We start from the raw sequence: 16261 nt of genomic DNA on the forward strand, positions 1-16261 counted from the left end.
CGGCGGTTTAGGGGTTAATACATTTATTATAGTGGCGGCGATGGGGGGCAGATTAGGGGGTAATAAATATAATATAGGTGTCGGCGATGTTAGGGGCAGCAGATTAGGGGTTCATAGGGATAATGTAGGTTGCGGCGGTGTCCGGAGCGGCAGATTAGGGGTTAATAATATAATGCAGGTGACAGCGATAGCGGCGGCGGCAGATTAGGGTTTAATAAGTGTAAAGTTAGGGGCGTTTAGACTTGGGGTTCATGTTAGGGTGTTAGGTGTAGACTTAGAGAGTGTTTTCCCATAGGAAACAATGGGGCTGCGTTAGGAGCTGAATGCTGCTTTTTTGCAGGTGTTAGGTTTTTTTCCAGCCAGCTCAGTCCCATTGTTTCCTATGGGAATATCGTGCACAAGCACGTTTTTCCAGCTTACCGCTACCGTAGGCAACGCTGGTATTGAGAGTTGAAGGGAAGGTAAATTTGGCTCAACGCTCCCTTTTCTGAGCCTAACGCAGCCACTCAGACAACTCTAAATACCAGCGTTGTCTTAAGGGTGCACTGGGAAAAAAAGCAGCGTTAGCTACGCGGGTCTTTACCGACAAAACTCTAAATGTAGGCGTTAGTTTTTAACGTCAATAACACCTACAGGCATTGTACCGATCATTTTCGTTGTCTTACCTATACTCCTTTGAGCCCCACCAGCTACCTTTAAATTTCCTTGATTTAAAAAAAACAAAAAACATTTAAGTTCTTGCTTTGTAATTACTAAATTCAAAGCTCTTCCATAAGAATTCACTGCATAGACCTATTCTCTGCCATATTATACTGTACCTTTTCCAGCCTTTCTGTTTTTATAGAAGCAATACACACAATTTTTATTTCTCAAATATTCTTTTTTTTTTTTACTGAATAATCATACAGAAAAACAGAAATGAAACACAAGATTTGCACACACTTCAACTTTTATTGACATATCCAGATAGTTTTAATAAATACGTTTAGATGTCTAAAAAGGAAGTAGCACAAGACACCAGGTTAGAGCAGATAATTAGCAGCAGACAGTTATGCTGCATCAATACAAGGGTTATAATTGTCACTTAGCTACAGTGATTCCATTGTGAGCAGCAGATCATAGCTGCTCAGCTACAGTGGGCCAAGGACAACTAACTAGTCACTGACATGGTGTCTGTAACAGCAAGGCCACAGCCAGGTAGTGTTCTATAATAAATAAATAAACACAGGTTTCTGTAAGTGCCCACAGGCTAATGGCTTCTGTAAAAGAGGGCACAAGATCATTAACCAACCACAGACAGAAGATTAATCTCGTTCACTAAATTTATCTGTTGCTTGCTTATTCCTGTAATAAGGAAGATTTATGTGGTTTAGTATCATATGTCTTTGCTTTATAAATAAAATATACTATTTATAACAAACCACATTATACATGATATGAGTGTTCTTTCCTCAAATTCCTGATTTTACTGTGTTGCCATCTATTCTGTCTCCAGCTAACAATTTCTACAGACTTCATTTAGGTCATCTTAGAACACCCTAGTCACATGTGGATATTGCCCTAAGATTATGCTTTTGACTGCACAGACATAGTGCTGTTCTAATATTCTACTAAATGTTATTAATTCCTGTTTTACTGTCAAAGGACCATGTGACCACAAGGAATTACGTTAAGGGCCATTGTATTGTAGCGTTAAGTATCCATCATGTCCTTGGGTCTAGAGTATCGCTCATCAGTGTGTAAGAGCTTGCACAATGTCCTTGGCCAACATGGTTCCTATCACCATCTTCTCACTGTTGATGGTTAGTAAGGCTGCAGCACCATCCTTCAGGGTTAAAGTTACAAGAACAAGGGTTCCACTTTTCACTGTCTTTGCTGCAAACCTGCATGAAAGAAATGCACTGAGTTATATTTAATCTTAACAAATACAGTGTGTGACACAGTTTTTGTATATTTTTGTATATGTAGCCCCTTGTAGGACACCAGTGTCTGTGTTCTAATGGCAGTTACATGTTTGAAATACAGTAGATTGAATATATACCAGTATACACTTCTATTTCATGCTAATTATGTTACTCATTCAATCAGCATATCATAGCAGTTAAGCTGGCATATAAAAAAGGATTATTTAAAGAATAAAGAACCAGTGTTACTACTAAGAAATCCTCATTATATAAGGAATATGACAAAGAAGATATTCATTGGCTTCAAAACATAGAAAATAATAAAAAACATAAATTATGCTTACCTGATAATTTCATTTCCATTGTGGGGAGGAGAGTCCACTGCTTCATTCATCACTTGTGGGAAATAAGAACCTGGCCACCAGGAGAAGGCAAAGACACCCCAGCCAAAGGCTTAAATACCTCCCCCACTTCCCTCATCCCCCAGTCATTCTGCCAAGGGAACAAGGAACAGTGCAGTGGACTCTCCTCCCCACGATGGAAATGAAATTATCCGGTAAGCATAATTTATGTTTTCCATCTTAAAGGGGAGGAGAGTCCACTGCTTCATTCATCGGGAACAAGTACCCATCTAGAGGACACTGAATGAAGAAAATGGGAGGGTGAAGGAGGCAGACCCTATACTGAGGGCACCACAGCCTGCAGAACCTTTTTCCCAAAAGCTGCTTTTGGCAAAGCAAAGACGTCAAATTTGTAAAATTTTGCAAACGTATGTAAGGAAGACCAGGTTGCCGCCTTACAAATCTGCTACATAGAAGCCTCATGCTTAAAGGCCCAAGAAGAGGCCACAGCTCTAGTCGAGTGAGCCATAATCCTCTGAGGAGGCTTGTGTCCCGCTGTCTCATGCCAGACGGATCATACTCCTCAACCAAAAAGATAGAGAAGTGGCAGAGGCCCTTTGTCCCCTGCGCTTCCCTGAATACACAACAAATAAGCACAAAGTCTGTCTAAACTCCTTTGTGGCCTGAAGATAAAACTTAACTCCCGAACCACGTCCAGATTATGAAGTAACCTCTCCTTCGAAGAAGGGTTAGGACACAAATAAGGAACTACTATTTCCTGATTGATGTTACGACTCAACACCACCTTGGGAAGGAATCCCAATCCAGTGTGAAGAACAGCCTTATCAGCATGAAAGACTAAGTAGGGAGGCTCACATTGCAAGGCCGCCAACTCAGAGACTCTGCGTGCCGATGCAATAGCCAGTAAAAATAGGACTTTCCATGAAAGAACCTTAATGTCAAGGGCATGCATAGGCTCAAATGAAGCCTTCTGCAAAACCTTAAGAACCAAGTTTAAGCTCCAAGGAGGAGCCGGACTAGAGCCTGAACAAAGAACTGAATGTCAGGAAGCTCTGCAAGCTTCTTATGCAACAGTACAGATAAAGCCGAAATCTGTACCCTTAGGGAACCGGCGGCAAAACCCTTATCCAGCCCATCCTTGAGAAAGGCCAAAATCCTGGATACCATGACCTTATGCCAGAGATATCCTTGTTACTCACACCAGGACAAGTAGGTCCTCCACACCTTGTGGTAGATGCGTCTAGTGACCGGCTTCCTGGCCTGGATGAGTGTCGATCACTCTCTCCGAAAAACCTCTTTTGGCTAAGACTAGGCATTCGATCTCCACGCAGTCAGCCTCAGAGAATCTAGATTTTGATGTAGAAAAGGACCTTGAACTAGCAAACTTCCACGGCGGATATGACGACTAGATCCGCAAACCACGTCCTCCGTGACCATGATGGAGCAATCAGAATAGCCGAAGCTTGCTCCTGCTTGATGCAGGCCACTACACAAGGTAGCAGAGGCAACGGTGGAAATATGTAGATTAGGTTGAAGTCCCAGGGTACCGCCAATGCGTCTATCAGCTCCGCCAGGGGATTCCTGGATCGCAACCCATATCTGGGTAGCTTGTAATTGAGTCTGGACACCATGAGATCTATTTCCGCAAACATCTCGGGGTGGAGAGACCATTCCCCTGGATGAAACGTCTGCTCAAAAAATCCGCTTCCCAGTTGTCCACACCCGGAATGTGGATCGCCGATAGCGAACAATTGTGAGTCTCTGCCCATTCCAGAATCCGAGATACTTCCCTCATTGCTAGGGAACTTCTCACCCCACCCCCCTGGTAGTTTATGTACGCCACCGAGGTGATGTTGTCCGATTGCAATCTGATGAATTGGGACGACCCCAGAGGGGGCCAAGCCTTTAGATCGTTGACTATCGCTTGAAGTTCCAAAATATTTATAGGTAGACTCTATTCCTCTCAAGTCCATCTGCCTTGTGCCTCTCTAGCTCCCCAAATGGCTCCCCATCCTGATAGACTCACATTTGTGGTTACAATCTCCCAGGATGGTCTCAGAAAGGATGTCCCCTGAAACAGCTGCCCTGGCGGGGTCCATAAAGATAGGGACTCCCTCACCGGTCTGTCCAAAGATATCTGTTGGGACAAATCTGAATGATCACCGTTCCATTGTCTCAACATGCACAGCTGCAGAGGTCTGAGATGGAACCTGGCGATGGAATGACATCTATGCTGGATACCATGAGCCTGATTACCTCTATACACCTGGCCACAGATGTCCTGGAGGATGTCTGCAGGGCCAGACAGTTGGACTCCAACTTGCAACGTCTCTGGTTCGTCAGAAATATCTTCATCCTGTTGCTGGGGACCAATGAACTCTTTCCTTCGTTTATCTTCCACCCGTGGGATCGAAGTAGAAGGAGGAGAGCTCTCAAATGCTCCTCCGCCAGACTGTAGGATGGAGCCTGGACCAGGATATCATCCACATACGGAGCCACTGCAATCCCTCTGGCTCTCGCTACTGCGAGAAGAGCTCCTAGAACCTTTGTAAAGACTCTTGGGGCCGTCGCCAGACCAAACGGAAGGGCCACAAACTGGAAGTGCTGGTCCAGGAAGGGGAACCTTAGAAATTTGACATGATCCCTGTGAATTGGAACATGAAGGTAAGCATCCTTCAGGTCTATAGTTAACATGAATTGCCCCTCTTGAACCAGAGGCAAAATTGACCTGATCGTCTCCATCTTGAACGATGGGACTGACAAAAACTTGTTTAGGGCCTTCAGGTCCAGGATTGGATGAAATGTGCCCTCCTTCTTTGGGACCACGAAAAGGTTTGAATAATACTGCGGATACGATTTGAAACCTATACTGTACCCCTGGGCAACGACCTCCAGGACCCAAGGGTCCCCTCCAGGCCCCCGCAAAGAGAGATAGTCTGCCCCCTACCTGTTCCAAAGACGGGTCGGGGCCGTCCCTTCATGCCGATTTTGACTCAGTGGGCTTCTTGTTTTGCTTGGACTTGTTCCAAGAGTTTGCTATCTCCCAAGATCACTTGAATTGCTCAGATTTTGCGGAAGTCAGCTGGCGCTGAGACTTGTCTGTACGAAAGGGACGAAAAGTAGATCCCTTAGGTTTGGCTTTCTTATCCTGAGGTAAGAAGGCACCAATGCCGCCCATGACAGTAGATATGATGGAATCCAGGCCCGGCTAAACAAAACCTTCCCCTTGAATGGGAGGGAAAGCAAGCGAGACTTAGATGTCATGTCAGCAGACCACGATTTTAGTCAGAGCCCTGCGAGCTAAAACAGAAAAACCTGATGTCTTAGCATTCAGGCCAATAATCTGCATGTTGGCATCACAGATGAACGAATGCGCTACCCTTAAAGGGCCACTAAACCCAAAATCTTTCTTTCATGATTCAGATAGAACATACAAATTTAAACAACATTACAATTTACTTCTATTATTTATTTTGCTTCATTTTTGAGATATCCTTATTTGAAGAAAAATCAAGGCACATGTGTGAGCCAATCACATGAGACTTCTTTTTTTTTTTTTTCTCTTTTTTTTTTTTTTTTTTTTTTTTTATAAATTTTATTTATGGCCAGCAGCCTGTACTATTACACAGTTTAACAACTTGCCGCATCACGCAGGATGCTACCTCACTAGAACATACAAATAAGCATAGATACGAAACAAATACAGAAAGAAATATATCACTAGATTAGCATAGACAGTTAAGTTTCTCACACTCAATGCCTTATATAAATTGCTGCTGTTTTTTTTTTTAAATTACAAACTAAGGAAAAGAGGGAAAGAAAAAAAAGAAAAAAGGGGGAAGAACAGAGAGAAAAAAAAAAAAAAAAAAAAAAAAAAAAAAAAAAATTTCTTGGGACCGTCTCCAGCCTCTATATCTCTGGGAATACATTGTCCATAATGGCAAGTTCTAAATATACTGTGCCCTTAAAAGGGGCAATAAGTTGTTTTTGAGTTTCTAAAGGAAATGCTAGAATAATATTCTTCCATTTATGGAAGAAGTGCTTAATTTGGGATTCTGAGTTAGTAGAAGTATCCATCTGTTCCATAATTATTAAATTTAATATTTTCTGTTTAAGTTCCAACAAGTTGGGCACCTTTCTAGATTTCCAATATTTCAAAATTAATAGTCTGCCCAATATTATTACCGCATTCATCTGTCGATTATTTCGGCGTTGATTCTCATTGTGGTTGTCTGCTAAAAAGAAGACCTGATTCTCTGTTATTCTATCTTGATTCAAATTTACTACATTAAGCCAATAGTTTACCTTAAACCAGAATTTCTTTATTTTATAACAACTCCAGAAGCAGTGACGTAAGTCTGCCTTTCTAGTTTTACATTTATGGCAACATGCCCCTGTCTCATCCCAGTAAGCATGTATCTTAGGGGTGATGTAGGATCTATTTATTAATTTAAAGTGTGACTCTCTCCATGATGACGAGCAAATTGCAGTATCAGCTAGTTGTATACTTTTCTGTACCATCTCTGCTGTAACTTGCCAGGCCTGTGCAATCTTCTGCAGGTGACTCTGGCCCATAAACCTTAGAACTATCCTATAAAAAAAGGAGATGGAATATTTCCCCGCCCTAAATAGTTTGATTACTGGTTCCACTATACCCCAGTCCTCCTTATCATTGGCTGCCAACGAAGTCTGTATATAATGGCGTACCTGTAAAAAGGCATAAAATTCTTTATTTCTGAGTCCAAACTCATTTTGAAGGTCAGAAAATGTCCTACATCTCCCTAAGTTGTGATCTATAATTTGAGATATATACTTTAGCCCTTTCGACGCCCAAGCTCTGAAAATTTTGGAATCAATTGCCGGAGTAAAGGCAGGGTTGCCCGTTATATATAAATAATCAGAAAAATTACTATTGACGTTTATTTTCCCGAGTATTTTTTGCCAAGCCTTTATAACATTATATATGCTAGGGACTTGCCTAACCTTACGCGGGACATCAGTAGCTGGGCAGTGAAGAAGAGCCGTAAGCTCATAAGGATATACAAGGTATTTTTCGAGCTCCTGTGTTACATAGTACTCTGCCTCCGTTAGCCAGTCAAGAGCTATTTTTGCTATCGTTGTTAAGTTATACATGAGACTTCTATGTGCAGCAACCAATCAGCAGCTACTGAGCATATCTAGATATGCTTTTCAGAAAAGAATATCAAGAGAATAAAACAAATTAGATAATAGAAGTAAATTAGAAAGATGTTTAAAAATGCATTCTCTTTCTGAATCATGAAAGAAAAAATGTGGGTATCATGGCCCTTTAAGGCTTTGATTCGATCCAAAATCTCCACCTGGACCATTGCTGATAGTGCGTCACACCAATAGGTAGCCGCACCAGCCACTGCAGCGACTGCAATGAACCCCGTCAGTTGGAATATCTTCCACAACATGGACTCCATCTTTTTATCCATGGGCTCCTTAAAAGAGGAGCTATCCTCAAGCGGAATGGTCGTTCTCTTAGCGAGCATGGAGATAGCACCATCCACCTTAGAGACGGTTCCCCACAGTTCAAGCTGCGCGTCCGGAACGGGGAAAAGCTTCTTAAAAGAAGACGAGGGAGAAAAGGGCGAACCCAGTTTCTCCCATTCATTTTTAATAATGTTCGCCATTTTGATAGGAACCGGGATGGCCTGGGGCACTACCCTATCCAATTTAGGGATCAAAGGTTCCTCCGGTAATTTCGGTTCCGGAACCTCCAAAGGAGCAAGCACTTCTTTCAGCAGGAAACGCAAATGCTCCATCTTAAATTTGAAATCTGGTTCCTCCGCTGACGGAAGCCTAAAGGTAGCCGATTCCGACTCAGAAGCGGGCTCCTCCGAAAAATCGGAGTTGCCCTTATCCACGGATAATCTGTCCTAGATATCCAGCGGAGTCGAAGACCCCTGAGACGGATAGCAGTGCCATACCTTCCGCTTGTGCTTAGTAGGACGAGGCATCGCATTTATGACCGCAGAAACCTGGAGGCCAAAGGACCCCTCCCACGGGAGGATTAGTAGTGCCCTGGGGAACTACTTGTGTAATCGGAGATGCTTGTAGGGAACGCACCTTGCGGGACGGAGAACCCTCAGAGGTGGACGGCTCAGTTGTACTAAATACTTTATTCTTTTTAGAAATAGTAATATTGTCATAACATGTGGAACAGAGTTGTAACGGCGGTTCCACCGGATCCTCCTCATAGTATACACAGTTAGTAGGTTTAGATAAGGAAGGAGTATCTTCCAACATATGAGAGTCCTCCATAGCTTACACCCTTATTACGGACTGATTATTTATTAAATGGCACCTTTATATCCAAATGGCCGGGGCACTCACCACCTCCTATGACCCGGACTACAAGAAACAGCTTTTCGTATCCTCCAAACACAGGTCGAGAAAGAGGAAGTTACTGAGGCCACACCCGGTCACATGTAGTACCATGCAGGACCGCCCCTGCACTGAGCGAGAGACGCGCCAAAAAAAAGCCTGCCTCAATCTGTCTCTAACTGTTCCACACTGACAGAGCCTCATCTCACATAAATGCAGTTAAAAAACCACAATAAACATTATCATGTATATTAAAATCCCCCCTGTTCCATAACCCCCTTCTGAGGGTATTACCCTAGATTCTATACAGATAAAAGAAGTCACACTGTGATCCTGTCTTCTTGCATTATCACATATATTTATAATGAAACAATCTTACCAGAATCAACGCCGTGGAACAGGAACACGGCCCTTCAAGTGTGACAGGTTAGTAGCGTCGCTCCTGACATGGACTTGAGAGAATAAAAGCAGGCAGCGAAACTCGTCAACGCTGATTGCTTAAGGAGCTGTTAATATGAGTCGGGATGGTTTTGCAGAAGAACTCCCCCTGCATCTCCGAACTCTAACTTTCACCCATGCTCTCATTGAGAGGCTGACTAGACTACTTAAAACTCCAGTCCCATTACAAAGAGTACTACCCTCCATAAGAGACTACTCCGAATCTTCTGACACTTCTCTGCCAACCTCCTGTGACGAAAGGCAAAGAATGACTGGAGGATGAGGGAAGTGGGGGAGGTATTTAAGCCTTTGGTTGGGGTGTCTTTGCCTTCTCCTGGTGGCCAGGTTCTTATTTCCCGCAAGTGATGAATGAAGCAGTGGACTCTCCTCCCCTTTAGATGGAAATAAACATAAAACAAAACACTAACACTTCTCTTCTCTAATTATATTCTTATTTTAAGGCATGCACAATAAACTGCTTGTATGCTTAATGCAATATTTCCATACTAAATTATCAAAATAAATAATCAATAAAATGTTTACTGGTAAGGAAGTCGACTCCACTGCTGCTCTAAATCTGCCCTGTGAGTACACAATCTATATAAACACATCTGGATCACATGCCTCACTGAACACCAGAGCGAATTTTTAAGAAGGCAGGCTATTGTGAAGCCCCTCTTTTCTCTACGGATTTAATTAGAGTGAAATGAGATCCCGTTTAAAAAAGCATGGAATTCCCTGTCCTGAATGAGATGTCACATCCCCCTCTATTATCTGGGGTAATGGGATCTTCCCCCATAAAAGACACAAAGAGGCATTTGACCTCCCTTTTAAAAAGAGGAGAGTCATCTGTTTCCAGTGAGGAGCCTCATATCTCTGTCATTGGTAGGTGATTGGCATAAAAATGGCGAGCGCATACCTTATGTATTTAAAACTGAAATCACATTACAATTTTTACCATATTATGATACTACAAATAATCTAATATTCATACTAAAAATATGACATACTTTTCTTGCACACCAAATCAGTAATATAATTCTCATGCACACAACAAAAATTATGGCCATATATATCTGTAAAATTAACTTAAAACCACAAAGTAATTGAGTGCGTATTAATGATACTATCTACCATATTCTTCAATCCCCTTTACCTGTATTCCTTGTCAGATCCACACGGAACACGGTTCATATTAGCAGTAGATGTGATTCGCTGAGAAATGATGTGGTCACTGTGACATTTTGCTGCCAGTGACAATTTCTCTGTGATTTCATTCATTCCTGTAAGTTTACCTGTAATATAGAAATAAGAGGTATTTGATTATTTTCTAAGTCATTCTTCACTATAAATAAGGACATATCTCTAGTGATATAAATCTCCCAATTCCTATAGTGCCCTAAGGAAAATATTCATAAACTAGTGCAGAAATATCTCAGGCTTTATTAAATGTGCTCATTAAAACAGAAAAAGAAATGGATTGATTTGTTTTACTGACAATTTTTTTTTTTTATACTTTTCATTATTCAGCCTACTTTGATCATTGCCAGTATTTACAATTATTCAATGCCATTATTTACTTCTACTAACTAAATATTTATCTACATTCATTTCTAAACACTGTGTCCCATTACTTGTTCATTAAAAGGGACATAAAAGTCAAAATTAAAGTTTGATTCAGATAGAGCATAACATTTTAAGAGACTTTTCAATTTACTATTATCATGTACTTTGTTCTCTTGGTATAGTTAGTTTAAAAGCATACCTAGGTAGGTTTAGAAACAGCAATGGATTACTTAGAGCTAGCTGGTGATTGGTGGCTACAAACATGTAATTGGCTCACCAGATGTGATCAGCTAGCTCCCAGTAGTGCTTAGCTACTCTGGACCTGACATTAAAGGGACATTCCAGCCTAAATTGGAATACACATAGATGTATTTCAGTTTAACTAATAAAAGCTATAGCTGTTTCAAATGTGTATGAAACACATGTGCATGCACTGTTCACCAGCATTTTAAACACAGCACTTGCTCAGAGAGCCTAAGGTGTTTGTACCATCTGGTAATGACTCAATTTGTTAATTGATTACATGATACAGGCCCCACTGGTGATCTGAGCAGCTGCTGTATTTAAAATGCTGGTGCAATGAGAATATCTAGCTATGCTTCACATGCACGTGCAGAGAAACATGCTAACACTAAAACAGTGATAACTTTTACTAGATGCCTATTTGCCAATACATGTATATTGCAAATATGTTTCTATTTAAAGATGTAATACGTCTATGTGCATTTAAATTTTGACTGGAATGTCCCTTTAACTATGTATTTGCCCTTTGGCTGCTAAGCCATTTCCCTCCTGTGTGCTAAGCTGGTTTTGAGCTTTTTGTTGCAGTTCACATTTAAACACTTTTAGAAGTAAAGTAGATTCAAAATATACCATTATATGTGAATGCATCATCAGGTTTAAAAAATAGCACGTGAAAGGTGAAATAGGTGTAATTTTTTTACTCCTGACTATAAATAAAATATAAATAATAGTATGTAATTTTATTTTTCTAATCTCTATCATCAAATCCTGTGTGGATAAATATTTGTAGTAGGTAACCTGTCTGAAATAAGCAGAAATTAAGAACATTTCACTGTTTTATTGCAGACATGTCATCTTAGAATTTACTGTACTGTTTTCAGCAATTAAACAGTTCTAGCCACCTGAGGAATTAAAATGGAGTACACAAAGCACACATTTGCAGAAAGTACAACCCTTGGGTGCATCAAATGAGGGGCTACAAGTATTTCCAGCATGAATTTGCGGTGCGCAGCAATTAATGGAATAAATTGCATTGCTTAAAAAAAAAATCTAAGCAAAGAGCCATATTCCACTTATTATTACATTGTCTATTTTTGCGCTAGCCATACATGTAGCCCCTCATTTGATACACCAAGGGGTGTACTTTCCAAAAATGTGTACTTTATTTAATGTATCTTAGTTTCCCAGGTTTCTACAGCTGTCTGATTGCAGACATAACCCATAAAAGTTGAAAGGCTAATTTTTTAGACGATTTCAAGATTGCCATGTCTGCAATTAAACAGTTCTAACCACTTGGAAAATTAAAATATGATACACAAAGTACACATTTGTAGAAAGTACACCCTTTGGCGCATCAAATGAGGGGCTACATGTATCTCTAGCACATAATTAAGGTGCGCAACAAATAATAGAATATGGTGCTTTGCAAAACAAATTTTTTTATTTTTAGCAAAGAACCATATTCTACTTATTATTACATTGTCTATTTTTGTGCTAGCAATACTTGTAGCCCCTATATGATGCGCCAAAGGGTGTACTTTCCAAAAATGTGTACTTTATTTAATGTATCTTAATTCTCCAGGTGGCCACAGCTGTCTGATTGCAGACATAACCCGGTAAAGTTAAAAGACTATTTTTTTATTTTTTTTTATTCTCTCTTCAAAATAAATAGATATTTTTAAAGGAATTGTCGCTAGAAAATATATAATTTTTATTGCAAGAAATAAGCTTCTTAAAAATAAATACATTTAGTTTTGAAAGATGGAGAGAGCTCCGTAAAGAGGGTGTTTTACTCATCTTCCACGCACGCTAAGCATTCCTCTATCATTTATTAATTTGTAACCACATTATCCAGGTGATTATAGGATTACAAATATAATATTGGTCCGTATTGTAAAAGGGAATGCAACATTTCTCAGCTAGGCGATCACTACGGTAACGCTGTTACCATCATGATCATTTAGCTATAATACTTAAACCGATATTTATTTTTCAAAAATAAACAAGTTTATTTTTAGAACATGTATTTTGGGGGTCTCTAGGCAATTTTGTTCTTTATGTATGTGCCTTTAGAGACTCCCAAATCCTTTTTTTTCACTTTGTTTATTTTTTACTGTACACCCCAATTGAAAAGGATAGATGATTACCTTTCCAATGGTGGGTCTTTGGGGTCTGTAGCTGCTTATATGCCTGAGATACAGGCATCTAAGCAGCATGCCCCCATCCTACTATAACTGACAATTGTCAGTTTTAAATAAAGTCGCACAGTGACATCATTGCGCAAAATGTGAAGCCTTGACGATGCCTGTCACTATACAGGCCAGATTGCTGGGTTGGAAGTTAATGGAGGTCCCCATAACTCCACGATGGTGGGGGAGTGCTATTGACGGCTCTGAGCCGTCGTTAGCACCTGAGAGGGAAACTTTGCGACAGTTCAGAGCCGTCGTTAGTACTCAAGGGGTTAAACCATTTTTCAGGGGTTAAACCCATAGTTATATGCAATAGCACACCTTGAAGCATTATACGTCTCTTCATCTTATTTTAATCAAAAATGTATTTGAAATTTAGCAGCTATGAAGAAATAAGAGGAAACAAAAAGGGTGTTTGTATATAGATATATTTAGAGTACTCATAAGTTAAGACCCAGGGGCCGATTCTCTAAAGCTCTCTGGGCTGGTGAGATTCCATAAGAATGTTCGCAAGCCCTTCTATTTCCTTGTTCACTGGTGGAATTCAATAAAGTCCCTTTTTTACCCAGAAAACAGGGTGTCTCTCTAAGAAAAACACATACATACAAAAATAGAAGCGATTGTAAGATGCAGAAAGCAGCATAATATCATTTATACTGGCTGCAAGATTTAATTTTTAAAGTAACCCCCCTGCTCCCTGCAAACTTTGCTCTATGGAGCAGGGTCTCTTTCCTGTGAGCTCTATTACTTTATATAGAAGCCATCTCGCCATGCGCAGGGGGGACTGACACTTTTTTTACAATAATTCCACCATGACAGCCCCTGCGAGGGTCAGCGTGAAAACACAAGTTCGATCTGGAGAGCTTTAAAGAATCTGCCTCCCAGAAGTAAAAAAATCTGGATCTGTGCCTAGGATTTGTAAATCCCAGTATAATGTGGTAATTTTCCTGTCCTATTTCTATGGCTGTGCCTCTCATGCGCTAGTCCTGCGTCACTGCTCATTACTTACTCTGTTCTTTTTTGAACTCATTTTCACTCATGAAGACTGTCTCCATCAGCTCCCCCACAGGTGGTTGTATGGATCCGTAGAACTGACGTGTGTGTGTGCTAGGAAGAGAGAGCGGGTAGTTAACACAGCACACTAGCTGCATACCATCATCAAAGCCACGGTGGCACCTGCTTCTGTGCAATCATACTTCCAGAGTACAATAATGCAGAGGAATTCCAAGTTGGTATTGGTATACATTTAATCTCCTACTGATTTCCTTCTTCTAAAATATTATTAGTTATATTATCAGTATTGTTAATATATGTTTAATAGAAATGAAAAGCACACAAAGAAGAAGGTACAAAACACAAATATGCTTAATTTTTAAGGGACAGAAAGGTCAAAATTGAAATGCGCATGAATGCATTTCAATTTGAAATAGAAACATTTTTGCAATATGCTTCTCTTAGCATAAATGTTTATAGTAAATGTTATTACTGTTTTTCTGAGGCATATGCACATATCCTATGGGGGGGGGGCAGTACACCAGTATTTAAAGGGAAATTAAACCCAAATGTTTATGTTCATGATTTAGATAGAGCATGTGATTTTAAGCAACTTTCCAATGTACTTATATTATCTAATTTGTTTTGTTCTTGGTAGTATCCTTTGTTGAAAATTATACCTAGGTAAGCTCAGGAATAGCTGATCGGCTGGCTGCACATATATGCCTCATGTTATTGGCTCACCCAGTGTGTTTAGCTATTTCCCAGTAGTGCATTGCTGCTTCTTCAACAAAGGATACCAAGACAATGAAGCAAATTAGCTAATAGAAGTAAATTGGAAATGTTAAAATTTGTATCGTGAAAGAAAAATGTTTCATGTCCCTTTAAACTTAGAGAGTTGAAGATGATGTGTATTGTTTCTCTGGAGATGTAATTTGTATCATTCAAGCCACCACTGACTCTCTGAGAACGGGTGGTGTTTGAATACTGGTGCACGGGCCCTCACAGGATATGTACGTATGCCGCTAAAAAAACAGTAGTAACTTTTATCAGAAACATTTTTGCTAATGGAACTATATTGTAAAAATGCTACTCCACAGTGAAATGCCCTCATGCACATTTACATTTTGACTTTTCTATTTCTTTAATGATTCATAGTTGTTTCAAAATAAAAGTCATCCATTGCCAATACAACCGAGAGTAAGAAGGCACAATATTTACACAAACATACATATAAGTAAGAAGGCACAATATTTACACAAACATACATATACAGTAAGTAAGAAGGCACAATATTTACACAAACATACATATAAGTAAGAAGGCACAATATTTACACAAACATACATATACAGTAAGTAAGAAGGCACAATATTTACACAAACATACATATACAGTAAGTAAGAAGGCACAATATTTACACAAACATACATATACAGTAAGAAGGCACAATATTTACACAAACATACATATACAGTAAGTAAGAAGGCACAATATTTACACAAACATACATATACAATAAGTAAGAAGGCACAATATTTACACAAACATACATATACAGTAAGTAAGAAGGCACAATATTTACACAAACATACATATACAGTAAGTAAGAAGGCACAATATTTACACAAACATACATATACAGTAAGTAAGAAGGCACAATATTTACACAAACATACATATACAGTAAGTAAGAAGGCACAATATTTACACAAACATACATAGAAGTAAGGCACAATATTTACACAAACATACACAGAAGTAAGGCACAATATTTACACAAACATACATAGAAGTAAGAAGGCACAATATTTACACAAACATACATAGAAGTAAGAAGGCACAATATTTACACAAACATACATAGAAGTAAGAAGGCACAATATTTACACAAACATACATAGAAGTAAGAAGGCACAATATTTACACAAACATACATAGAAGTAAGAAGGCACAATATTTACACAAACATACATAGAAGTAAGAAGGCACAATATTTACACAAACATACATATAAGTAAGAAGGCACAATATTTACACAAACATACATATAAGTAAGAAGGCACAATATTTACACAAACATACATAGAAGTAAGAAGGCACAATATTTACACAAACATACATATAAGTAAGAAGGCACAATATTTACACAAACATACATAGAAGTAAGAAGGCACAATATTTACACAAACATACATAGAAGTAAGAAGGCACA

The 16261-nt window shown here is 39.5% G+C and overlaps 1 protein-coding gene across 1 annotated transcript in view; it reads right to left on the reverse strand.

Moving 5' to 3' along the window:
- Nucleotides 1-931: 931 nt before the first annotated feature.
- AP3B2 (adaptor related protein complex 3 subunit beta 2) overlaps nucleotides 932-16261 on the reverse strand; it is a 183373-nt gene continuing 168043 nt past the window's right edge. Inside the window, 3 exon segments of the mRNA XM_053719312.1 lie at nucleotides 932-1883; nucleotides 10212-10350; nucleotides 14063-14160. Of these exon segments, the coding sequence (XP_053575287.1) occupies nucleotides 1733-1883; nucleotides 10212-10350; nucleotides 14063-14160 (388 nt within the window). The 3' untranslated portion in view covers nucleotides 932-1732.

Source organism: Bombina bombina, chromosome 6 (assembly GCF_027579735.1).
Source record: "Bombina bombina isolate aBomBom1 chromosome 6, aBomBom1.pri, whole genome shotgun sequence".
NCBI classification, from domain to species: Eukaryota; Metazoa; Chordata; class Amphibia; order Anura; family Bombinatoridae; genus Bombina; species Bombina bombina.